The 26,605-nt window shown below is 47.9% G+C and overlaps 1 protein-coding gene across 2 annotated transcripts in view; it reads left to right on the top strand.

Moving 5' to 3' along the window:
* The window catches only part of LOC8025606 (importin subunit alpha-3), a 29,653-nt gene extending 6,922 nt beyond the window's left edge, over nucleotides 1–22,731 (top strand). Inside the window, exons 3-12 of one of the 2 annotated variants that reach the window (XM_040215874.3) lie at nucleotides 766–861; nucleotides 954–1,039; nucleotides 1,697–1,783; nucleotides 1,869–2,083; nucleotides 5,879–6,010; nucleotides 10,067–10,195; nucleotides 11,591–11,695; nucleotides 13,994–14,228; nucleotides 18,794–18,885; nucleotides 19,318–22,731. In XM_040215874.3, coding sequence (XP_040071808.1) covers nucleotides 766–861; nucleotides 954–1,039; nucleotides 1,697–1,783; nucleotides 1,869–2,083; nucleotides 5,879–6,010; nucleotides 10,067–10,195; nucleotides 11,591–11,695; nucleotides 13,994–14,228; nucleotides 18,794–18,885; nucleotides 19,318–19,413 — 1,273 coding nt within the window. In that variant the 3' untranslated portion in view covers nucleotides 19,414–22,731. The remainder of the gene's footprint in view (nucleotides 1–765; nucleotides 862–953; nucleotides 1,040–1,696; nucleotides 1,784–1,868; nucleotides 2,084–5,878; nucleotides 6,011–10,066; nucleotides 10,196–11,590; nucleotides 11,696–13,993; nucleotides 14,229–18,793; nucleotides 18,886–19,317) is intronic. The other variant, XM_040215875.3, reaches the window with a different exon arrangement.
* The last annotated feature ends 3,874 nt before the right edge of the window (nucleotides 22,732–26,605 follow it).

The raw sequence follows: 26,605 nt of genomic DNA, 5'->3' as shown, positions 1-26,605 counted from the left end.
AGATTCCAAAAACTCCTTTGGTGACGTCGTGCTTCGGGAAGGTTCAGTGGTACTTTAAATATGATTTTTTGCAGCCTCCATGCACCAAATTGAAAAATAATCTCAATATTTGTGATCCTGGAGGCCAAAGGAAGACGACTTAAGTGTTTAACTTAAATACAGAACCGCTTCAGTTTCCCTTTAAGGCCCAACAAGCGGTCAGAAACAAGGCAATCGTTTCCAATGCCTCCTGGATAACAACGCCATAGTGCAGAATTTTAAACATCTACTAAAGAAGGCGAATGCGGTGCGCAGATTGGAGACAAGTTCTGCGTCTGCGTTGGCCTGGGAATCGGGATCTCGCCAAATTAACCCGAATCTCAGCCTAACACTCAAACGTAAAGAGCCCACGTTTGAGCATTGTGACGAATCGAAGATCACGAAAAAGGGGACATGGACGAAACTTCACCCGTGTCTTTTAGCTAGCCCTCACCTTTGTCATCTCTTCAAAGCCCATACATCCTTTCGTCACGCATGGCTGCAATTGCATTTTTACCTGGGAAGGGGGGGGAATTGACGGTGACGACTGACGTTTTTGGCAGAGAGATGAACTGAGTGCAGGAGCAGTACATACCCTTAATCGAAAATTTTTTAAATTGCTGGTCCAGCTTTTTACTGGTATACTTCAGCACTATAGTTACAGATGGTCTCACAATGTTATCTAGTGCATGCTAGTTGCGTGGCAAGGCTCCACTGCTCCATCTTGGCTCCCTCCCCCTCCGCCAGGAGGCTACTGTCGAGCGACCGTAACCCGCCCATCGACGACCTCATCCACTCGGGGATCCTGCCCATCCTGGTGCAAGCCCTGCGTCGGCACGACAAGTAAGTGACCGCACCCCGGCCCACGCGCCCGGTGGCGTGCAGGTTCCCGACGGTTGGCTTGGTGTCTGATCTGTGTGTGTCCATGTGTGCAGCCCCTCCCTGCAGTTTGAAGCGGCATGGGCACTCACAAACATTGCGTCCGGCACATCGCAACAGACGCAGGCAGTCGTAAAAGCAGGTTTGTGTCGTTTTCTTCTCTATTTTTTTTTGGGGGGGGGGGGGGGGGGGGGGATGCGTTTAGCGCATGTTAGTTGTCTTTCCTCTGGCTTTGGATATGCTTATGCCGTGTTGTCGTCGCACTGAAAAAGCATTTACTGTGTTCTGAACCTGTCACTGACGGTAGTTGTTCGATTTTTCGTAAAGGGATCCTGCTGGAGTCTTTGAGCTGTTTCTAATGAGGAGTAAAAATTCCAACTTTTTTGGGGGTGTTGCTCATTTTAATTATTTTATCATTAGTATCACTAGATTAAATTGTGTAGCGGTAATTTTTTGTTTCCTTTTGCTGCCAGCTGCTGCCGAGACTTTTGCATTAAGGCCGGTTCATGCCTGCATCTCGGTGCTGAGATAACGCAGTCGGTGCTTCAGCGCCGAGTTGGCACTTTATTGTGTACGTGTACAAGAAAAGACTAAAGTCAGGTGCATTTGGATGTCTCGTCAGTATGGACAGCTCCATCTCCGACAAAGTGCATTCGTAATGTGTATTTTCTATAATAAGGAGATAAGATTTGCCCGGTTTGTCCCCGAAAATATTCTCTGTATAGCGGGGTGTCTATATTATTGGGGTCTGTATTAATGAGATGCAAAATAATTCGACGTCAAATGCTCGTGTCTCCAGATGCGGTACCTCTGTTCCTGGACCTCTTGAGGTCGCCACACCAAAATGTCTGCGAACAGGCGGTGTGGGCCCTGGGAAACATCATCGGTACGTTCCCGCAGATGGCTTTGCTTGCAAGCCGCCGAAGCGGTCTCTCCGGCGGCACCCTCACAATGAAGTCGTCTCTGCCCAGGGGACGGCCCCCAGCTGCGAGACTATGTGATCCAGCTGGGCGTGGTGGAGCCTCTGCTGTCCTTCATCAAGCCCTGCATGCCCCTGACCTTCCTGCGCAACGTGACTTGGGTCATCGTGAACCTGTGCCGCAACAAGGACCCGCCCCCTCCTCTGGACACCATCAAGGAGATCCTGCCCTCCCTCTGCCTCCTCATCCACCACACCGACAACAATGTGAGGCTGCCCTCCGCTTCTCTGTGTTTGAGAGAGAGTGTGCGAGTGAGAGAAAGTTTGAGTGAGTGAGTGAGTTTGAATGAGAGAGAGTGAGGGGAGTGAGCAGTTGAGAGAGGGTTTGAGTGAGTCCATGTAAGAGAGCGTGAGTGAGGGGGAATGCCCTCTTGGTTTAATGTGGCTTGCGGTGGGGAGATTTTGTCGGGGGCAATAGCAAAGTAGTTGCTAGTCGGGCTAGTTGGTTCACCTCAAAAGCAGCAGAGTCCTTCAATACACTGCTGGTCACGAAACTTCGGCCGAAGTTTGACACCGGGTTAAAGTCTGTTGCCGGAGGTGCCACTTTTCCAGAGGAGTCATTTTCGTTCGGCCACCCCACCGTCGTCTTGCGGCCCTGAATTTGCGATTTCAAGCACAGACTTTTCTCTATTGATCTCTAACAACAGATTTTAGAAGTCAGCGTTTTTCATTTGTTTGTCAAGCAAAACAATGTTCTACTGGCAAAAAAAAACAAAACAACAGGGACACTTATGACTGCTTATGTGTAGGAATGCGAAAACATTCCTACATGCAGCGCGTTTGTACCAGCAGCGCGCCACGTCTTCTTATCACACACGGCGCTGCGGCAGTGACATCACGCTCCTCCACTGCACAGGTGCAGCGAACCTTGCAGGCTTTACGACGGCTTCCGTGACGAAGCATTGCATTGCTGCGCTTTTCCTTGTGTTTTATTTCTGAAGTGCGTCCGCCTTGACCTTGGGCGCACCCGCCGGCTTCCGTGACGAGACATCTCCGTTGCTGTGCGTTTCTTTGCGTTTTATTTCCGAGGCGTGTCTGCTTTGAACTTGAGCGGCCGTGCCGGCTTGCGTGACAAGGCATCTGATAGGATGCGTCGCAGCCAATTTAGGTGCCGTTTTTCGTCGTTTTTGATGCCGTCGGCTCCGCTCCGTGGGACAGTTGATGCTTCTGCATTAAAAGGGCCAGGCTGCTGAGTTTACGGGTTCTCAGGAACTACTTGATGGCACTACTCGCATCGTTGCATTTTGATTGTGATAGCGGTATATTGAGAATTAATTTTTGGGCAAGAAGGAATGAAGATCAATATTTTGGAAAAAGTTGCAGAAAAGAAAGTTCAATCAGTTTACTGGGTGTGCAGGGCTGAAGGCATCTACATTAACAAGAAACGCCGTCGGTGCGATCACGTGTCACCGCAATCTGTTGGTGGCTCCTTCAGGGTGGGTTTATTACAATCTCACTTTCTGGTTGCCAAGCTTCCAGCAGTACTGGCCAAGTTGGCTGCTCTTACCCGTCTCGTCTGTGCAGCGCCACACAAGGTCGCGTGCCAAGCTCAGTGATGTAATTGCTGCGCCATATGCGCCAAACTGCACCAAAGTGGTTACCCTGCTACATCCTGCAACATTTTACCAAAATGAGAGGAATTTGCGTTAACGTTACGCCAGTACTTCATTTCACTTAAATAATACTGAAAATATAATAGCTCAGGCCTTGCTGCCTGGCCGGACCGTTGCGATATGGTTATGAAAGTTTTCAGAACTTTTGATTATCGTCCTCAAAGAACATAATATTCAAATGCATTTCGTCTGAAAGACTGACAGTTCTCGGAAGTTTCGCAGTATTTCTAATTTTCGTCGTCTGTTCTGCTTCAGGGTTAGCTAGTCTCATTGAGTGCGCTCGTCACCGCACACTGGTGTACTGCAGAGAAACGAAACCCGCAGAGTAGGCATTGCGATTTTGCATGTCTTAGTTCTCCGCAGTGCACCACTGTGCTAAGGGGAAAGCACTCTACAGAGCGAGACTCGAAGCAATTCCTGAATACAACTTCGGCTCGTATACATGATAGTCTGCATTATCCTGGCGGTACTGGTTTCCAATTTGAGATTTAGCAAGGATACTTTGGTATTGCAGGAACATTTATGTGCACTCTTTTGTATGTTTATTTATTTATGCCACCTCATTTGTTTAGCTATCACTTTTATATAGATGTGAGTAAATTAGAACTAAATTGGCAGGAGCAGTGGATAATGGGTTTGGCGTTTTTTTTTAAGTTTCTTTTACATGCCGTTTATGTTATGAAGTTCTACACATAAAATGTTGTTGACGTTCATGATCAAATGACAAGTGCTTTGTTTTTTATCTGAATTATAAATTGCAGTTTTATTACCAACCTCTAGAACTTGAAGGAAATGTTAATTTATGTGCTAAATTTTATTGTATATTTCAGTGGGATTCAGTACCTAAAATAACCATTACTGCAGTTTGTGCTGTCCTTGAGCTATCAGCTTTTTGTAACCCTGTCTGGTGCTTCTCCACATCACTAAACGCTAGTTTTGTGTTTGAGGGGACTCACTCCCACTTTGCATTTGATGCTAACAAAAGGTTGCACATAAATGAGAAGGCAATGCAGACATTGCCTTTTAGTTGGACAGGCAGACACATTAATCTTAACATGATGTTTGCATTGGTATGAATAAAAATGATACTACAAAAGTTATTTTGTTGCTCCACAATTGAACTGCTCCAAGAGCTGGTGCAAAATGACTCTGACCAATGGCATTACTGCAAGCTCTCCCATAGCGTTACGGAGGAGCTTCGTGACCATCAGCGTATTGAAGGACTACGGGGCTAGCTTTACGTCAAAACCCTCCACAGACCTTGCTTGGCTGTGTCTAGAGCACCACACCACACTACTTACCCTTGTGTCCGCGAATTGCGACACAGTCGCAAGACACGTAATGCCAGGATGCTTTGCATAGGTTTGTGTACCGTAATTTAACCTTATCTAGTCAACCACTTGCTTTGTGTGTTGCCCAAACTTTTGTTTTTGAGGCAGTGTTTTCTGTTGGGTGCTCGAGTTCAGAAAAGACTGTGTGTTTAAGTGGGCTTATATTCCCCAACCTTTTCACCCATGTCACGAGCCCAGAATCAGTTCCCTCTGTGAGGAACAGTGCACAGTAGGTTCCTGCTATGTTTTTAATCTATTCATAAGCCGTTTAATTAGAACGGCGTTTTTGTGGAATACCTACCTTTTGTTTTTGCGGCCCCGTTGAGTGCGCTTCTTTCCGGGCGCGGGTGCACTGCAGAGATGCAACACCCGCGGAGCTTGCTTCTGTGGGTGTTGCTTCTTCGCACTGCACTGGTGCTCGGCGAGAAGCTCACTCAACGGGGCTCGGGCAGGGCACGCTTGAGCTATGAAAACGGGCACCACGCGGAAATTTCCATAGCAACTTGCACAAACACCGTGACGGGGCGGCATGGCATAGGCCCACGTCACAGCGTCCGCGCAAATTGCTACAAAAACTGCCGCGTGGTGCCCGTTTTCATCACTCACGTGTCCCCTGCTTAACGGGACATTAGACAACCTCTTGGCCTGATGAACAAACTTCAGTTCGTTTTGAGTTGTCATGTGCTGTCCAAACAGTCCATTATAAACAACATTTTTGAGGGATAAATAAACTTACGTCATACATTTCACGTATGTTTCATGTGGGGCATGCCTGCTTATGATCAGTAGACCTGTGCAGAGGAAATCATAAAATACCTCCTTTGTATGTGCAGCCATTCATGTGGCAAATCATAATTTTATCTTGCATCATATCTAGATGAATTTTTGATAGCTCAGACAAAATTTGTGGCTTCCTGGAGTTCGAATCAATGAGAGTCTACTGTGTTCTCCTTCGTTCGATGCTTGTCGACTGCCAATGATACAGCCATTCGGCTGTTTCCCCGACAACCGACGTCGCGTATCTTGCAGAGTTGATTCATGCATTTTTTTTTTTGCAGATCCTGGTGGACACGGTGTGGGCGCTGTCGTACCTCACGGACGGTGGCAACGACCAGATCCAGTGGGTCATTGACTCCGGGGTGGTCCCACACCTTGTGCCCCTGCTCAGTCACAAGGAGGTCAAGGTGCAGGTAAGGCTCGCACCGCTTTTTCTTCTCTCTCCTTCTTCACCCCGACTCGATGGTTTGGACGCCATAAAGGCAGGCCCGTACCGGCCTGCAGGTGCCCGTAATGGCGGTTAGAAATTTCTGCCAGGGGCATCACAATCTGACTAGGGCTTATTATCGCAGTTTAGATGCTCTATATTTATAATGATTGATGGATCCTCTAAATTCTTTCTGGATTTAAAGGATCCCCGATCATTGTATCTTTAAAAACGTTCAGCCTTTCCACTCTCGTGAAGAAGGAAGACCAGCGGAGCTGTACTCAATACAATGTGTGCTTCTTCTTCGTCGTCGTCTGTTTTTCGCGCTGTTTCCTACGGTGAATTCCCACCAACGATTCCAACTATCCATTCTTTTATTATAGCTGGAAAGGTTGCCGCCATCTACGAGCGATGGCGAAAACCGTACTGGTTGTGTGCTTGTCGCCGTCGCTTATAGATGGCAGTAGCTGTCCGGGTAGGTTTGTGTCGACATACAGGGACACAATCCTTAACAGCTCTGCTGTAAAAATCGGGCAGTCCTGTACCCATTTGCTTTTATACACATCTTGGACTTTACCAAAGTTAAGAACATCACCAGCAGCACCACATCTGTTATTTCAGTAATTATAGTGAAGTGAATACTCCCAGCATATAAAGCATGTATGACTAAGTCTTTACAAAGTTAGTGCAAAAAAAGAACTGTTGCATTCTGAAGAGGCACGCAATTTAAAAGTATAACTCGAATTGAAGAAAAAAGAAATGAAAATAAATTGTTATACCCTATTAAAATTTGAATAAAATAAAATGAACATAGGCAAGCTTCTAGTGGAAATCGTTTTGTCAAATTTTCTCTATCACAGAGTCATTTTTTTAAGATTGTGCATTTAAACTGACAAGTCATTTGATCGACAACTAATGGTTCAATGACAGCCATTTTAGACATTGCACGGGTGTAGATGCTATGTAATTAAAATATACAATTAAAAGATGTGGGATTTCTTTATATCTGATCTTTGAGTGAAGAAAGTAGTTTTGAGGTGCAGTTATAATTACTGTCACTAAAACGCAACAAACCGTAGGGTCACAGCCAGTGTTTTGGGACATTATATGATCTTGCTGACCATAAGCCATCTAGAATAAATTTACACTCGTAGTATTGAGCATAAACGTTTCATAATACACCTTTTATTGCAAGAAAAAAAGAAAAAAATTCCCAATGGTTCTTTTGGTAGGCGAAATAGGGAAACATCCAGCTTACTAGATAACAGAAAGTATAAAACAGAGAAAGGACGTACTTTCTGTTATCTAGTACATCTTACCAACACGCTCATTAGGAATCTAATATCCAGCTTAGGTCAGTTTTTTTTCTTTCTCAATCACAGCACTACGTCGCAGCTATTGCACCGTAAGAAAGGCTAGACTTGTTTGAATGTTGGATCCTCGGGACCCGATTTATTGAGCAGATACAGGAGTGTTCCTTAGTATCGGACATCATAAAAAGGACTGTTCATTCTTTCAACTTTGAAGCGCGACAGGTGACTCGGACGACACAAGAAAGAAATTTGGGTATGGGGGAAAAAAGAAAGGCGGATTATCGGATTATCTTTGGCGCCAAGTCCTGCCAGTGGAATCCGGAGGGAGAACAAAACAGGCACTTACGAAGAAAAGTGAAACATAATGCAAAATACGACATAATTTATTATGAAAGCATCTGATGAGGGGTTCGAACACACCACCGTGTTCGCCGTCACGTTTTTGCCCCGTTTTAGTACAATCTCTACTTCTCCGGTTTTTTTTCTCTCGGATCTGAATGAAAACTTATACCTTTTTCAGTCGCATTAGTTGTGTCGCCGCTGAGAGAACATTAACGTCCGAAAGCAAGCAGTTGCGCCGTACCGCTATGGCACGCGTGTTGTAAACAAAACCGGTATCCTCACATTCTGGTTTTTGCATGAGATTCGTGTGCTGCTCAGTGGCGCCCCCTTAGTATAGTTCTCATCGTGAATAAGTCTCACTGTTGTAAAGGCTGCGCCCACCTGTAAACATAGTTTTTGAAAAACAAAAGTTTGTTTATAAGTTGCTTTTTTGCGTAAGTTGCACATACCATATTTTCTGCGACTTACACCCTTGTGTAAGTCGCCCATCCGTACATTGAGTCGTGCTTGTGGGAAAGTTGGTATGCAAGTTGCACCTTTGTATGAGTTGCAGATTTTAGCACGGGTCACGCGATGAGTCTTTTAGTTTACGCGAATTGGTATCACAAAATTGGAGTTTCACACAATCAGCTAGATTGCACATACCGGTTGACACGCGACTTTGACGTTTCGACTTGCGAGAAACGCCCATAGCGAGGTGCTGTCTGGCGGGGGCAGTTGAGAGCTAGACACTCGTGAACCAATCCTTGGACTACTAGGCCTAGCCTAGGCCAAGTCCTGGACATGACGCGAGCATCGAAGCGCAGGCAGAAAGATAAATTTTTACATACTTTTTTCGGTACCTCTAAAAAATTGGCTGAGCACAATCCTTCCTTTTACATCTAGCAACACAGCTGGAGCATGGCACAAAAGAAACTGCTCATCAAGCGGAAACTAAAAAAGATGTGAGAAAGTATTCTGCAATGCGTGTATACCAGCCCACTTACCTTTCAGTGTTAGTGGACTGAAGAAAAAGAATACGGAACCAGGGCTGAATTAGGCGCAATGTCAATAACATGCTGTAAAAGCTTTATTTTCACTGTCTTGCCTATCCACATTGAGCCGCTTCGGGGAAACCATAAAATTTCTCGGTTTAGAGTCGGTTATGAAAAGTGTGGAAGAGTGCGGCGACAGCAGTGCCCCCTGGAGGGTGCAACACCGCCTATGGCTACACAGTTACGGTGCTCTACGAAAGATGGCGCGCGGCGCATAAAAAAGTGGCGTCGCACCATGAATTAAAAAGAAAGGCGTATAAGTTGCATCGTTGTATAAGACACACCAAGAAAAATATTTGAAGAAAACTGCGACTTATACACCGGGAAATTGTAGCTCCGTAGGGCAGCTAAGTATGGCATGTGGAGTTCCTGCAATCACAGACTTGTACTCTCACTAGTTGCTTGCAACACTACCAAAGGTACAGGGGCAAGAACATGACCCATGCAGCTGGAGAAGAGGGGAAAGGGGAACTCCCCTCATACCCCAACCCGCTTGGTGCACCCCCTCCCTGTTGGTTTTCACCCCTTCGGAGATTCGCCCGTCACTCAAAATTCATACAAAAGCAGCTTTTCTCACTCTTCTACCTGTGGCCTCCACTGCATTGTGCAACTAGCGAGAAAGAGTATACGCCACCACGCTTCGAACTATCTTCGGACCGCTGGAAGAGTAAGCCACCGGCAGGTGTTCTGCCATTTTTCTTTTGTCGTAGATGTCAGTGTGGCCTACGTCTTGCACAGCTAACCCCTTTTAACTGGGGACCTCCATGACCAAAAAATATTGGCAAACTGGGACGTTTTCCCTGCCCCCATTTTGCCAATATCTCTTGGTACCACATGTATCTCGTCAAACTTTTTTTGTGCTGCCATCTATGCATCGGTTTCTAAAGAAAAATTATTTCTGATGTTTGGGGATAGACAGTGCTTCCTCCTGCGCAATGAAAAGGGAGCGTTTAAAGACATGCTCCCCAAGACCAGCTGAAGAACGACGCATCAATAGGCGCGCCTCCCAAGCTGCAGTCAAAATTGCCATGCGTCTCAAGGGGTTGAGGTCCATACTTATAAAACAGCTGCATATAAGTCGCTGTACAACATAAAACATACCAACAGAAAGATTTAAAAAAAAAGTGAATTGTATAGTGGAAATTACAGTTTATGTAATTTTAATTTGCCTCTAAAATTGATTGGGAGCAAATAATTACTCTGCAAACTTTTTTTTTTTTAACATTGTTGGTTATTTATATTTCTTGTTTAGTGCACCTGAGAAATGTTTGCGCTTGTGGGGGGGCTTGTTTCTCTAAGATTTGGAGCGTGCAGGGATGACAAGAGACCCGTGCACTTGGGTTTGCTTTTCAGACGGCAGCGTTGAGGGCGGTGGGCAACATTGTGACAGGCACAGACGAGCAGACGCAAGTGGTCCTAAACTGCGACGCCCTCACTCACTTCCCCGCGCTGCTCACACACCCCAAGGAGAAGATCAACAAGGTGAGCGGGAACTGCAGGTAGTGGAACTCACACTTATCCTTTTGGTTTGCCCTTTTCCATTGGGATGTGCGAGTGCCAACATGTTCACTGGATTTTGAATTTGACCAAGTTAGGATCAAATTACAAATTTCGGATGAGAGAAGAAATGTTACAGTTCTTCATTTTACGTCAAGAAAAGTGTGTTTTAGGGACGAAAATTGAGGAACACTATTTGTTACATGAAAAATATATTATGCAATGTTAAAAAAAAAAAAAAGGATTGGGTGTTACATTGAGAACAGGCCTACATAGAAAAAGGTGACCAATATATTAAGTGATCCTGCTTTCCTGTTATTCCTTCAGTATTTACACAAACCTACATACAGAAGGATGTAAATGATTCTGCTTTTCCATTATCCACTCAATTGTTTTTTGCGATACTTGAGGCGATTTCGGTTCTTGGGGGATCTTTTGCTTCTTTAGAGTCTTCACACACTCATCTCGCAGGCTGGTTTTAACCTAGGGGCTTGTGCTTTGATCCCGGCGTGCTGGGGAATGACGAAAAAGACTCCTGGGGATTTCCTTCCCTACTTAGAGCGCATCGTTGCTCACGGCTTCGTGCGGGAGGTCTGCCCGCAATGGCAGAGGCGGAGGTGCATCTGAGGATCGTCCCCGTTCCTTTTTTCATGGAAACGCTTGAACTAGGGCAACGTGGGGACGTCTTCCCGTGATCAGAGAACCGTTTTGATTGCCTGCCCTCGTTGCCGGAGGCATCGCTTGCGCTCAGGTTGGGATCTGCCAGGAGTCCGGGAATGGTGGCTCCCCTCTGTCTGGGTTAGAGCATCCCACTCCTGTCTGTATCTGACCCTTGCCGGCATTGAGCATGGCTCGGTGAGGCAATTTGCAATTGTAAAATGTTCTCTTGTTTTTGTTTTTTTTTGCTTTTTTACGGGAATGGTGCTTAGGAGACAAGAGGACGTATGGAATGTGTTTGAGCACAGGGATCTTCTATTGGAGTGCTGGCATTTGGGTCGACTACTTTTTTTTATTTATTGTCACAATATGCGGTAGGAAAAACACAATCTCTTTTAGCTTTTTTTTTTCTCAGTATGTTTTGTTTTGTTCATCTTCAAACTAGACACTTAATGTATGATTTGGAGGGAAGGCAGTCTTTAGTAGAACTGAATAATCAGTTTCTAAAAAACCTGGCAGTTCTTTCTTTTGCCAGATTCAACCTTCACTGAAAGGAACGGCCATCTTGAATGGGGATGTACACTAAAGCAATTTTATCTTTTTTTTTTTTTTTTTTCTTTTTTTGTTGAGCCTTATTGTGTGTGGTAAAGCTTTGAGACGAAAACATGGTCGACTTTGTGGCTGTCATTGCTGAAAGTGCCGGCTTGCTCTTTCTAACTTCAGGAGGCAGTCTGGTTCTTGTCCAACATCACGGCAGGGAACCACCAGCAAGTCCAGGCGGTCATTGATGCAGCACTCATTCCAATGATCATCCACCACCTCAGCAAGGTAAGGGTCTCACCCTTGGGCAGTTTCCATTCTTGAAGGGAGCTCCAATAGTAATGCCGACGATTCAGGCTGCGAATGGAGATGTGAGAGGCCATAATTAAGAAGTTTGATCTTCGTTCAAGAGGAAAATTCTGCAAGTGCGGGGAGGATTTTAGCAAGCCCTCAACATGCGTTAAATTGATGTCGTATCGTACTGGAAGACAACCAAGGTCGGTGTATTCTTTTGAAATTCGTTGTTTCCATGCATGCGTGGTTTCTTTAGAGTGTGCAGAGCATTGTCTACCTTGGTTTCGAAGGCGCCATAGCTGAGATTCGTTAGAAAGGAATCGTGGAAAATTTCAGCCGACTTGTTGTTTGTGCTTCGACCCACGAGAGAACTGGCTGCTAACTGACACTCACTGTGATGTGATTGCTGCGCCAGTTGCTCCAAACTGTGCCAAGGGGCTAACCCTGCTACGTCCTGCTACGTTTTGCCAAAATATGGGTAATCTGCGCCAAGCCTGCGCCAAAAACCCAATTTCAATCGCCTTTCAAAACCTAAACTAAACTGAGTAATTGAGCACGAGTGTGCCATGTGGCGCAAGCGGCCGCCTGACACAAAGTACCCCAGCATCAATTGTCCCTCCGGTTTTGCATAGTTATCTCGCGTCTTGCGCTCTCGTCGTCTCACGTCTTTTATTTTGTTTTTAATGATAGTGTGTGCGGACGCTCCGACGCTAGCGTGCCAGTTACCAGCCACGCCGTCATGCTGTGAAACAAAACCACGTTTTTGCACGGCAGGAGTTACTTTGTGAGCTGAAGCACTCGCTTCTGAAAGCAATAGCCGCGGGAAAACTATATTTGGTCCCTGCCTTCCAGTCACCGTGGTCGCGTGATGTCGGGTGTTGCCATCCCCATGTCGCTGCAGATATGTCGCTTTCTAAAATGAAACTAAGTACCGCCGCATGTTCATGAACATTCCTATTCTTGTTTAAATCATACGTTACTACGAAAATCCCTCTTTAACTTAAAGACTGCTGTGTCGAAGTATTGATTACCTAGGTTTCTCTCGGTGGGCTTCCTTTCGAGAGGGACCCCGGTACGGGAAAAATCTGCCGCGAAAGAAAGTTGATGAAGAGAAGTGAGCTAGCAAAGAAGGCAATGGCTGCACGCTGAACTCTCACAGGGTGTTTCTTTGTCTCGAGTTCAGTGGTTGCACAAAGCGCTCCAAGAACTTTTTGACCCTGGCTCGCGTGGTCTTGTACCAATAACTCAGGTTCTTTTTTTTTATGTTTAGTTTGTATTTCGTTTGCCGGCCTGGCGAGCACGTGCGCTAAAGTTTTTTTTTTTTATGTTTGACAGCTACATTTTTATGCAGTTTTGGGGATCAGTTTTTTTTTTGTTTTGATCAAGCAACCCATTGTCTCCGCTCGCACGACGAAGCACGCGAAAGTGCAAGCCTGCCGAAGTTGCCCTCACATGCATACGAACATGATGGCGCGACAGAGGCACCAGCCGGGACACTTGCAATCCATTGTTTTACTTTTCCTTACTTTTGAGGGAAATCTGGCACGTTGGGAACCAATAAACCGGTGGCAAGCGGTTTTTCGGAATTGCTCGGCAATGCCTACATCACTGTACACTTGTGGGATGTCTCATCAGCAAAAACACAAGCAGCGAGTTCCGTCACAACACGCCACATCAAAACACAACACAACACAAAGTGCCCTTCGGTTGTACAGCACTTAAAACAAATATTTTTATTTTCTAAGGATATCTGCTCCAAAAGCCACTTTTACTGCTGCAAACTTACTGGCTTAACTGCTCGAAAAACACTTTTGCTGCTCCAAAAACACTGTTTTGGTTGCTGCAAAGGCCACATTTGCTGCTCCAAAACACCGTTTTGGCTGCTCCAAAAGGTGCTCCAAAATGGCTTAGGCCAATCACATCACTGCACCCATTATTGCTAGGATCACAGTATTCTAGAATCGCAGGACGCAGCATGTCTATACCACAGTATACTGGTGTCATAGTCTGTAAGTCAATTTTCTAGGACCACAGTATGGTGGGATTTGAGTATGATGCAGTCATAGTACTCTAGGATTGGAATATGCTGAGACTACAGTATGCTAAAATTGCAGTATGCAAGGATTGCAGGACCGCAGGAATGGATTCGTTTCATTAGATATGTCGACAGATTTTCCCTGACAGTTGGTAAAACAACGGCGAATGTAAGAGTGGGAGTGTGACGGGTTTCTGCCGAGTCTGCGCATGTTCCTTGGGAATGCGAGTGCCTCTCCCCTTTGCGTGTGCCTGCAGGGCGAGTTCCAGACGCAGAAGGAGGCTGCCTGGGCCATCTCGAACCTGACCATCAGTGGCACCAAGGCCCAGGTGTCGTACCTGGTGGAGCAGGGCGTGGTGGCCCCCCTTTGCAACCTCCTCACGGTCAGGGACCCCCAGGTGGTACAGGTGGTGCTGGACGGCCTCAACAACATCCTCAAGATTGCCGGCACACAGTTCTACTCCATCGCCAGCAGCATCGAGGAGTGCGGGGGTGAGCACACGCGCGCACCCCGCCGGCTTGCGCGTGTTTGCTCATTTCCTTGCCTTGAGTGTGCATACTATTGTGTCCAATATAAGCTGAAATGGTCTTTCATGCTTTAAGTATAGTAATCCCTCATTATAACAAAATCACTTTTTTCGAATTTGTCGCTTTTATTGAAGTTCAATGTGGTCCAGTCCGAAACGCACGCATTTTAGACTTGACTATTCTAAGTGTATCGGCGGCCGCATGCGCTTATTACGAAGGCAGAGGTGCCGAAAGAATGCAATCCTAGACGAAGGCGCACGGAGACCCTTGCGTTCCCTCCCTCTCCCTTCTTCACCGAGGAAAATGGCAAACTGGGAAAATAGCAAACGAGAAAACTGAGCAAACGGGCGATGGAGGGCAGAGCGCGGAGCATCGCTTCCGATGCCGACGCACCAATGCGTCCAGGGAGCCGCGGGAGCAGCGCCCATGTTCCGCTTGCGTCGTACACGTTTGTCGTACGGGAGAGTGGGGGTGTTTACCGAAAGTCGCTAAGATCTGTGAGGTTCAGAAAAGTGGCCATCCCAAGTCTGAAATAGTCAAAGAATTTGACATTCCGGCATTGGCTGTACGAAACTATCCACCATATTGCAAAACAAGCAAGGCATACTGGACGAATTAAAAAATTTCTCATGCAGAAAGAAGTGGTTCCGCGACCCGAAAAAAGATTGCCAACTGCTTTGCGCACGTCGGATTTTCTCTTGCGAGGATGCTCGCCGAGCCGGCGATTCCTAGAGCTGCAATAATCTCTACAGGCGTGTGTGCAAATGTGTTGGTGAAGCCTCCGAGGATAGCTTTGATTCGTTCGTGCTTGTTGATGTGGACGTTTCCGTTGTTGCTCCTGCCACGGATGCTGCGATCGTAGACCTTGCGTGCGGCCAGGGTGAACACAAAGCGACGTCTGAGAGGTACCTTGGGAAACACCGACGACTGCGGAGATGGGAAACATCCTAGGGCTGTTTCGAAACAAAGTGGAGTGTGGCGGCAGTGACAGTGTTCTTGCGATGCCTGGAGCAGTTTGAGGAGAACTGAACTCCACTTAATTATTTTTTAACTCGGTAAAGCTACCACGAGTTGTCCATAACCAAGGTTTGTTTGATTAAATATATGATTGGAGTGTTTTGCAGTGTTGTTATTTTGGCTGTCTCGCTTTTATCGAAGTACCGCTTATATAGAATTTTTTTGCCATCCCATTGACTTTTAAAATGAGGGATTACAGTCTAGCCCGTTTATAACTAAGTCGGCGGGAATTGAAAATCACTTCGCTATATCCACTATTTCGTTATATCCAAACTAAAGAGAAAAAAAAAAAAATTGTTCACCTGGGGGAACGTGTTTATTCCTTCTGCAAGAAGCCATCTAGGGTCCCCTGCACGCTGTTCGCGAGCGAGCGTTTAACGATCGCGGCCTCAAACTTGTCAAACTGCAGATCAAAGCTCGGATCGGAACCCCCGAAGTACATTAGAATCACGTCGACCGCAGCAACGGCTGCTCCCGAGGTCACTGGCTGCGAAATGCGACCGTCATCACAATCGTCGTCGGAGGCAGTGTCATCGGCACTTTCGGTTAGACACTCTTGGCAAGGTCCTCGGTGGACACGTCCTCCGTAGCGACGATGTCGTCGTCGGCAAAGGCAAAGTCCATGTGATCCACGCCGGGAGGCACGAGGTCGACCTTGCTTGCCGTTTCCCAGAGCCGCCCCAAGCATGTCGCTGCTGCGCCACCATCAGCGGCTACTGCTCCGTTTTCGGCAGGACTCTCGTCAGCACCGCTGCTCTTCGAAAAGCCACCTTTCTGGAAGCAGTGGAGGATGGTCTGTGGCTTAATGTCCCTCCAGACTCTGCTCGCAAAGAATATGGCCTTCTCAGACGGGACCTTCAGGCTGGCTGGGTCAACGGCGGTGCGGATGTCAATCAGCAGGCGCTCGATCACTCGGCGCCGGTAGAGGACTTTGAAGTTCGCAATGACCCCTTGGTCCATCGGCTGTAGCTTCGCGGTCGTGTTCGGGGGCAGGAACAGCACCTCGACAGCACTCAGATGAGCATTCACGTGATGAGCGCTGCAGTTGTCCAACAGAAGCAGCACCTTGCGCTTCTTTTTGTCCATCGCCTTGTCGAAGTCGGTGATCCACTTTGTGAAGATGTCTCGCGTCATCCAGGCCTTCTTGTTATCGCGGTACGCTACCGGCATGGACAGCACCTTAGCGAAGCCCCGTGGCTTCTTCGCCTTTCCTATGATCAGCAGATCGCGCTTGTCCGAGCCGTCCACGTTCGAACAAACGAGCACCGTAATGCGGTTCTTGCTATTCTTGCCTCCCACACACTTGTTAGTCTTGGCCACCAGTGTTTTCGCTGCTAGCAGCTGAAAAAACAATCGGGTTTCATCGGCGTTATAGATATCCTTGTTGGCGTACGTTGCAAGGATGCGGTCCAGGTTCTTTTCCATCCACTTCTGGAGTGACGGATCGTCAACGGACGCGGCCTCACCGACAATGTTCTTGCACGTTATGTCGTGCCTGTCTTCGAACCGCTGCAGCAATCCAGTTCCTGGCTGGAAGTCGTCGTGGTGAAGAACGAAGCCCAAATCCCTTGCTTTTTGTAGCATGAGTGGTCCACTCAGCGGGATGTTCTTCGCACGGATATCCACGAACCACTTGAAAAGCGCCGCTTCTACGTCGGAGTAGGTGGCACCTCGGATTCGTTTTCGGTCACCGCCACCAACGTCGCCATCCAGAACGGCGTCGATCTTGCCGGCGTTCTTGATAATCGTCGACAAAGTAGACTGCGCGATATCATACTTTCGCGCGATATCGCTCTTCTTGACGTTCCTACAGACTTCATCCAAAATGGCGCGCTTCAGCTTCAGGGACAGCACTTTCCTTTTTCCCGTCGACGTCCCGGGGCTCGCGGAACTCGACATGGTCGACAAAGCGGTGATTCGGAAGAATCAAGGGGCAGTCCGAGTCTTTTCCGTGTAATTCTAACACTAATGTAAGTCCGTTGTCCAAAAGTTGTCGGGGGGAAGTCGGAATGGCAGAAGCAGCGAAGCGGTCAGTATGATACAAAAAGCAGAGAACGAAGAAAAATGATAACTGTGATAACGACGAGCGCCTCGGCGCACCCTTGCCCGTGTCGCGGTGTGTTCAAAACTCCAAGCGATGCGACTCTGGAGCTGGCATTGCACGACGCCTGCACCTTGCGCGAGAGTTACGGGTGTCTCTCTCGAGTACACGAACGACGCTACTGTGCGTTAGCTACCCCAGCCGACTCCGAGTTAAACTGGCGGCTCCAGCGACTGTACCCGTCACGTGACAGCAAAGGGAGAGAGAGAGAGAGACGACGATTGGCCGCATGAGAGTGATGTCGTCAGAAATTTTTTTTTTCTTTCTTGTTTGTTTTGAAAAGTTTCAAGGACACGGCGGCGCATGAGGTGGTGCGGTGAAGCAATCTTATAGGAGCTACACGATAGAGAGAGCAGACGACGCTGCGGAGGCTGCCGGCAGCCGAATTTTGAGTAGTTTTTTACTCAAAATTTGCAAAAAAAAGGTCAAAAAGTATTGTGATTGCTAAGTATTTTATCTGCTCGGCACGAAATTTGTCTTCGTTATATCGGCTGAGGCTGTTTTATTTACTTCGTTATAACTGAACCCAAATTGCATTAAAAATGCAGAAATGGGAATGGGAAATCTATATCCCTTCGTTATAACCGCTATTTCGCTATAAATGGGTTCGTTATAACCGGGCTAGACTGTACTGTAAAAGGCAAAGATGTGCCGCTGTTGAGCAGTGCCGCACAGTGCGCAAGTTTGACGTGTGCTAAAACAGTAGCTGAAAAGATCCAGCCCGCTCGGACAGAACGGTGTTGCCACGTAATCCTGAACTTCGTGAAAGAAGGAAGAAATGAGAAGAATTGTGTTTTTTGGTGATTGGTGCTCTTATTCAGGAGAGGTCTCTGCCATTTATCAAAGACGGCCTTCGAACAAGGGAGCATGGGGGTTTGTTTCACATCTGGTTTGAGCGTGTTGTCCCAAGCAATGTTCCATACAGCTTTGGTGATTTCATGTGTTGTATGGGGTGAGGTGGTCTTTGTTTATTTTGTGGATCCTTCCAGTCTTGGTGTTGACTATTGTTATGCCTTTGTCATTGTATAGTGCCTCATGATGAAGCAAAGGTATACTACTATATACTCCATTTACTCTTAAGCTGAGACCACAGTGGGAGCTACGTGCCCACCGGACCAATCAGCCGCCTCCCTCTTGCCACCCGACCCGGCTCTCCGTGCGAGGGCATGGTCGGTGGCGTGATAACATGGGGAAAGAGAGGCGTATCACTGGTCCAACGGGGAAGTAGCTTCCACTGCAGTCTCAGCTTAGGGGTGAATGGGATATAGGTAAAACAACTAAACACAAAACCTCTTGAGGTGTGGGGTGGTCAGTCTGAATGTCTGCAGCATTACTGAACTTAATCCTCTGTTTCACCTTGTCAAAAAGCATTGAGATGTTTTACTGAGCAGTACTCGGTGCTTCCTTTCAGGCCTGGACAAGATTGAGTCCCTGCAAAACCACGAAAACGAAGAAATCTACAAGCTGGCGTACGAGATCATCGACCAGTATTTCTCGGACGACGTGAGTGAGGCTCTCATACTCTGCATATTTGTCGACGGCCTCGGCCTTGAACTTCAGTGTAAAATATATACATGTCTGGACATTGCTTGCATCACGGCTGCTAGATAAAGTCCTCTCCTAGTCTCGGTTGCCACCAGATGGCACTTCGATTAGCGGCCTGTGGTAGCCTAAAGAATTTCACACTTCTGCTACACATGTTGCTTAGACTCAACTTCGTCATTGATTCTAATTTCGTGCCTCAATGACGGCAAGAAGAGTTTTATGAACACGTTGAAGTAGAGAGATATCTGGCACGGCGTTCGCGCGAGCGTCCGTCGCATGCTCAAAGCAGACGTCCCGAGCGGAAAGTGGCGTTCGACACGCTCCGTGTTCCCACCCAAAAAGTGTCTTACGCTGTGCCCCGAACCAAGCTCTTTTTTTTTTTCCCCGAAGGTGGACGAAGACCCCTCGCTGATGCCCCAGACGTCCGACCAGGGCTACCAGTTCGACCCCAACGCTTCGATCCCGACCGATGGGTTCAAGTTCTGATCGGCCCCCGACGGCAGATCGCCCCCCCACGGCAGCCGCAGGTCACCGCGCAAGCGGAACGCGGCGACGGAAGCGACGGCGCACGGCAGCACCCCGGGCGGATCCTAGAAGCGACGGGGGCACCCATGGGACGGCTCGGAACGGCGGAGAAGAAAGAGGAGAGACGTACGATCCTGGGAGCAGGGGAATGCGGAAGCGAGCTCCGCAATGCGGGCCGGAGATGAAGCAACGGACACCAGTGTGGCAAAGGTGGCGGGAGAAACAACAAGTCGGAGGAGACTATAGTGTTTGTGGGGAAGGCCGTTGCAGTCCCCCCCCCCCTCCCCACACCACCGAGTTCCAGGAACCGGGTCGTTCGCTCCCCACCATGCCTCTGCTGCCCCTTTCCCCGGTCGTGGTCAGTAATCTCCCCCCCCCCCTCTTCCAGATTTTCCCCGGCTGGCTCTTTGAGAAAGTAGTCTCTCTCTCTATGTGCAGTCCCCCTCTTCCTCATTTTTTTTTTTTTTTTAATTTTTGTTTTACTCGGCAGTGCCGCTCGTTGAGAGAGACACCGGTGCGCTCGGCGGCGTTAGTGTTTTTATATTGTTTTTTTTTATGCGTTTGTATCGAGTGTGTGGGTGAGAAGTGAAGGTTTGGCAGGTTACATGCGTCGCCGCATCACCCTTGCCCTAGGGGAAACGGGACGCCGAACCGACAAAGGTCTCCAAGGAAACGAACCCCGAGGTGTTTTGTGGAGAAGAGTCAGACACGTCGACGCGTTTCCGGTAGGATTCCACTAAGCGCTTTATTTGCGTGTTGTTTTTGTTTGTGTACGTGGGCGTTTCAGTTTTTTGCTCGTGCGCATTGCCGTTCGGTGTTTCTACGTTTCCGGCTTCCCGATGGGAGGAGAGAGAAGCTTGTCTACCCCTTCGTATTGCAAACAAATCTTTGCAAGAGAAAAAAAGAAGACAAAAATCGCCAACTTCACGAAATGGGTGAAAACTCGCCGATCAAAACTATGAACCACGGAGGACGAAGGTTGCATTTTTCTGCGGCGAGGTGGACGGGGCGGTGGCGGTGCAGCAAAGAAGCAAAGAAAGGGAATAATCAGTCGTTCATCTAGGTGCCTTAAGTTCCACGCAGCTCCGCCGGCGCGTCCCAAAAAACTAAAAGGAGGAGGAGAAAAAAAAAGTGGCCAATGCAGACGTCAAGTGCGGCATCAAAAATCGGCACACAAGTACCGAACCCAACGAGAAAGCAAAGTGCCAAGTCACAAACGTGGGAATTCGAGGAAGAAAGCAAGAGGACGGTCTACCCCTTGCCCAGCCCCTCTTCTAGTTTTCTAAAATGTTTCAAGCCTAGCTAGAAACCCTTTTTTTTTTTTGTGCGTTCCTTTTGGGTGCGACAAAAGCATCTGGGTTTTGCACGCAGCATCCAAAACGACTTCCGACCGAGAGGCGTTTCCTCCCCGTGTAAATATGATCAGCAGCACATGTTCCGGTACCTGCGGGAGCGAGTCTTCCTTGGATTGTTTTTTAACGTTTAGCGCGGACTAAATCGTTGCCTCGCTTGTTGTGTCGTCGATTGCACACAAAGTTGTTTTGGGCTCCGGCTCGCTTCGCGTGTCCTCGAGAAATGTTAGGTGTTTATATGCTGTACACAAAGTAACAAATTGTAAAGCTACGTGAAGACACATCTCGGTTGTGTCACGATTGGGCAGAAGCTTGGCCAAACATTCTGTTCGGGCGGAGTTGGCAGGTGTTCTCAAGCTGCCCTTGCAGCGACGTTCCGTTTTGAATCTGCGGAAAACCCAGAGGCTTCTATAGTGCGGGGTCCCACGGCATCCTGAATTACACCGGTCGCGGCTGTTCGGGTGTTTCTGAGGGACGTGGGAGACGCAGAGCTAGCTAGAAGCGCAATCTGGCTTAGATTCCTTCTGAACGGTTCTCAGCTGGTGCTCCAAGCTTTCTATACCTTATGCAATATTAAAGTATTCCGGGGCTTCACTTCAACAAGAGCATTGACCTTACCTCCTGTGTGTCCAGTGTTGAGTGCTCTTTTAACCTGTCTTAGGTAGGTTGGTTCAGCTGACTAATTGCCTTCAAAGAAGTTTTTTTTTCTTTTTTTGTTAGACTTCGTTTTATAAATGCAATTAGGACATTGGGTTAGTTCTGTTGCATACAACAAAATGGGACGTGTAACGGCGAAAATTGTCGCTCGTCAAAGTATAAACTGTCTCGTTGAACCCTTCTCCTGGATTCCACCCGTGATGCATGTCCATTATTTTTACGTGGTCTGCTCTTTCAAAACTGGCAGCCTGCCTTGCAGACTTGTGGGGGTTTAGGCTAGTACTTGCTCAAGCAACTTGCTCTGCTTTTTGGCAGTGAACAATTGCGGTAGTCTCGGAACGGTGGGGAGACTAGGAAAGTTCGGCAACCGAGCTGCGCGATTACTATTGAAGCCTTCCAAGCGTCCATCCTAAAAATCGAATAAGCGCACCGCCTTGTGATATCAATGCTGTCCAGACAAAGAAAAAAAAAAAAAAGGTGTCTCTCTCGCCTTGAAGGACAGTCTTTTTGGGGGACTCTTAGAGCAGTGGCTACCGTCGTAGCGGGGCTACACTTTGGACGTTTTCTCCTGTAGCATTCCTCCTCTGCAGCTAAGTTTAGCAACCTCGCAGGACGGCCACACATGCTTTGTGTGCGTGTGTGAATGTGCACATGTGGAACTAGTACGAACTTTCCCGAGATTTCACGGTGACCCGTGCGCTCTCCTCCACCTGCGTTTTTGTCGTTGTCCGAATTGGCCGCTCACCGAAGCGTCGCACGTAGATTGATGATGCCACAGGTGTTAGCTTCTAGCCTTAAATTATTATTTTTTTGCTGCAGGAGGATTATGTATTTTTTTAAAAAGGGTGGGACTGGAGGCTTTCTCTCTCGTTCTTTTGTTTTAAAACTGGTCTGCCCTATACCTCTGAGTGTGCAGTGCATAATTTTCCAGTTTGGTGTCGCGATGCTCCCGTCGCGACTGTCTCCTCGGCGGTCGGTCTTTGTAGGGAAAACAAATGTGTCCCAGAGGGGGACCATTGTACATACACTGGAAAGCAAATACGACTTGTAAATTTATTCCGAAAAGGGATAGAAATTTGTTTTCCTTGCAAAGATGTCTCGTGCCTAGTGAGGGCCACCTTTAGGTTTACAAAGAGTAAGTGAAATTGTAAATTTTTTTTTTTATACTGTATAGTATGTGCTATTTAAATTGGGCACACAATCTAAAGGGTTTATTGGGAACACCCCTTGTAAACCGAGGTGCCATGGCAAATAAAAGTTTGGTAATCCACTCATTGGCTGGCTTATAGTTCGTGGTAACTTCGAATGTACACTACAAAACAACATAATGTTTGTTGTTTTGCATTTGATTTGTGCTTGTCTGATTACCTAATTTCATGCCTATAGTCGGCGTCCTAATGAGCCATGCAGGGCATTGCCTATTGTGTTCATGTTTTGTGATTCATTATCGGTTGGTTCTGCAATTTTGTTGGCCGCAGAGTAACAAAGATGTTTGATACTCGACATCCTGAATTTCATAAGCTTTTATTGACTAAGGCAGGTGCATATTCTGCTAAACTAATAGTTTTGATTGCAGCCACCCACGATAAAAAGATCTAATAAAAAAACGGCGCTCACTTGTTTATGTTGTAGCACACTACAGCTGATTGATTGCTCTAGACAATGCCTCCCTTCAGGGTGTGACTGCATGCTGTGCCAAAGTGCTCATCCTGCCATCTTCTGATACATTTTATAAAAATCGGCAGCTTTTTGCCACAGTCTGAAGTGACAGTGAGCAGGGGCAAATGCAGGTATTTCTTGGGGGGGGGGGGGGGTCAGGGGTCAGGTTTTGGTCAGCGTATCATATGTTTAAGACCCCCCTTTCCCATTTCCACGCCCTAAATTTTAAAACATGTTGAATTCAAGAGGGGGGTCAGGACATCCGGACCCCCCCTCTGAGTCCGCCCTTACAGTGATATAGTCTGTGACAGGTTAAGAGGAAAGTGGAAGCTCCTCCCACCTCTTTCCACTTTAGCAGAGCGTACGCTGGAGAGGAGGTCGCCTCAACTCCAGCTTTCGGTCTGCTAAAAAGGAAGTTCTACCCACCCAGTGGCATAGGCAGGGGGAGGTTTGGGGGGTCATTTACCCCCCCCCCCCCCCCCCCCCAAATTACGAGTTTTTTTTTGTAACGGAAGGCAAATATTCAATGACTAGCGAATTGTTCCAGCCAGCCGGGGGGTTGGGGATGGCCATGTCCGTACCCGTGAATTCTATAGTATATTGACGACTACTCGCAAAGATGGGACAAAGCCCCCCCCCCCCCCCTTGAAATTAATTCCTGACTACGCCACTGCACCTTTTCTCACTTTAGTGAAGCGAAAGCTGGAGAGGAGGTCACCTCTCCAGTGTTTGCTCTGCTAAATTGGAAAGAGGTTGGAAGAGCTTCCACTTTACTCTTAACTTGTCATCATTCCCTTTCACCTTAAGCTGAGACTGCAGCCAAAGCTACAAGCTCGAGCTAGCCCGCGCTCCTGACTTTGAGACGCACATTTCTAGCATGAGTGCTTGTTCTGCAGAAAAATGGTTCAAAGCTATAGCAGTTGCATGTAATAACACACTTGAGCATATCCACTTTGATGTATGTGGGAAAGGGAGCAAACTGCAAACGTGAGTCTACGTCCCCGCCTAAGACTGACGACCGATAAGCTACAGTGTATTAGAATAGGCTATATTTAACTATTGCTGTAATAGTGTAATATCTTGTTTCAACCCAAGGCAGGCACTGCTTGGTGTGGGCCAAGCAGTGCCTGCCTTGGTAGACGAACTTTGGTAGAAAAAAAAAAAAATAAGTCAACTAGTTTGCCTCAAGGGAGGTTTTGTCTCTCAGCTGTAGATGAGCAATTTAGCCAGTGCAGTACAACTGCTAGCCTTGGGTCTTTAACGTACATCACGCAGTAATGATACTTGACCGTATGCTGGTGTGATGCTCATCCAGATCAAAACGGGCATTGGCATGGGTGGGGATTGAACCCAGGGGTTTTACAGCGCGAGCTTTCGCTCCATGTGCTCCAAGCTGGTGTGTGCTAGCCCACTCTACCCCCGATCCCCCTAGGTGCAGGCACCGCCGGACGCGCATTTTTCCTACTGTTGCCAACACCGTATTGGCGAAGATACGGTCACGTGCGCCGAGCTGGATCCAGCCTTCATGCTGGAAAGCGACCTTGCAGGCGCCGAGTTTCGAGCGGAGCATGTTTCCTACCGAACACGAAGTCGTCTATTAGACGTCTTGGCAAGACGAGCAAGAGGTCTTGTATATGTCTTGGCAAGACCTGATAACCTTAGACGTCTTGAATCATCTTGTAGCCGTGCTGTAGACTTCATAACGCTCCCTCTTTTTTGAGGTACAAGACGTCTTGCAAGGCGTCTCCAAGACATCTCAGAGACAGCTACAAGACGAGAGTCGTTTCTTTGAGATTTCTTAGACGTTTACGTCAAGATATCTTGAGATGTAAAGATGTCTATAGACGTATTGCGTAGCCCAAGACGCCTCTAGCTTAGTCGAGCCTTTTCAAGCTGGCCACGAGACGTCTTTCGCTCAGTGGGTTTCTCGCAATGCGTTTGCGATATATACATTCTACTCTAAAATCGAACGAACTGAAAGGTTCCTTGACCGCTGAACATTATATGTAATGTAACCACTGGGTACAGTATAATCGCTTTGTTTTAAAACATGAGTGATGTTTATTTCCTAAGTGGGAAGCAGACAACACTAAGGACGATCGCATTGCTTGCGTCTGCGGCGCTGGCGGAGCGATACGCGACCGGCACATCCGAATACCTCGAACCACACAGCAACGCGAAGCCGACGAAAACGCCCTCCCTCCTCCGACGAAAACGCACGAAAACGCCCTTCCGACGAAAACGCCCTCCCTTCGTAAAGCGTGTTTCACATGCAGCGGTTTTGGCCCTAGAGCGGCGCGATTTCTGCCGTCGCGGCGCTCTGGCCAGCCCCAGCGGTTGAGCGGCACGAGCTCCGCGACGGCAGAAATCGCGCCGCTCTAGGGCCAAAATCACTGCATGTGAAACACGCTTTACGAAGGGAGGGCGTTTTCGTCGGAAAACAGGAGACCAATGACGGGACGAAAGCACACACGCGGCATGTCCGCATGCCGCAGCATGCCGTCTCGCAGACGCCTCCGGATCTACTGCAGAAGCGACGGTCGATTCCCTCAGTGCGCCCTTGGATTCAACATAACCGCCCTGGGCGCATCGTTGCAATCGTTGCAATGCTCTGCTCCGCAAGCAGAGCATGTAGAGTTTCTCTACAATCTGCCATCTCGGTCGAGGGGTGCACTACTGTGGTTGCATGTGATCACGTGATTTGATGACGTGTGGAAGGGCAAAGTTCAAGAACAAACATTCTCTTGTCTCTGCCATTTTGTTTATTGTTGCATGCGCCTGTGAAAGCAGGTGAGTGGCGTTCACCTGCCCTTGTCTGGCTGTGCTTGGCTTTCCCGTGTCTGGGGAAAAGGGCATCTTGGTTGAGCCGAGCCCAGGGATGGTTGGACCAGGTGAGGCAGCACACCTCTGCGGCCCCCGGCTCTCGTAGACGGAGTCCAGTATGTTGGGCTTTTTGGACTCTCACGCTCTCACGGCGACTAGGGAAAAGGAAGTGACATCAACAGCGCAGCAAACGCAGATTGGATGTTGATTGGTGAGAGACGCTGATGACGAATATCCGCAGAAATGACAGAGAAAAAGTGAGCTTTGTTTTCTTCTGCGGAAATTTGTGATCAGCAACTCTCTTTACAATCAACATCCAATCTGCGTTTGCTGCGGTGTTGACGTCACTTCCTTCTCCCTAGTCGCCGTGGGAGATTTCCTCAGTTGTGGACCCCTCGCGGAAGGGGGTACCCCCCCCCTCATTCACTTCAATCCGCCTGCCGTCGTTCGAAGTGCCATCTAGATTTTCGTTTCATAACTGTGCGTTCCAAAGAGCAGAGCCATCTAGACGCTGTGCTTCGAAACGCACGTTTCGAAGCACTGCTCAAACATAACCACTCGGTGCGCTACGGCCCTCTATTCTAGGAGGTGTTGCTTCAGTCCCTCACTCACCCTCATCCTCACCCTCATCCTCACAGTCACACTCACCATCAGCCCTTCAC

Source organism: Ixodes scapularis, unplaced genomic scaffold (genome assembly GCF_016920785.2).
Source record: "Ixodes scapularis isolate PalLabHiFi unplaced genomic scaffold, ASM1692078v2 PGA_scaffold5__190_contigs__length_132052651, whole genome shotgun sequence".
Lineage (NCBI taxonomy): Eukaryota > Metazoa > Arthropoda > Arachnida > Ixodida > Ixodidae > Ixodes > Ixodes scapularis.
The sequence above is the reverse complement of the archived record's forward strand: the minus strand, read 5'-3'. Positions and strand labels throughout refer to the sequence as shown.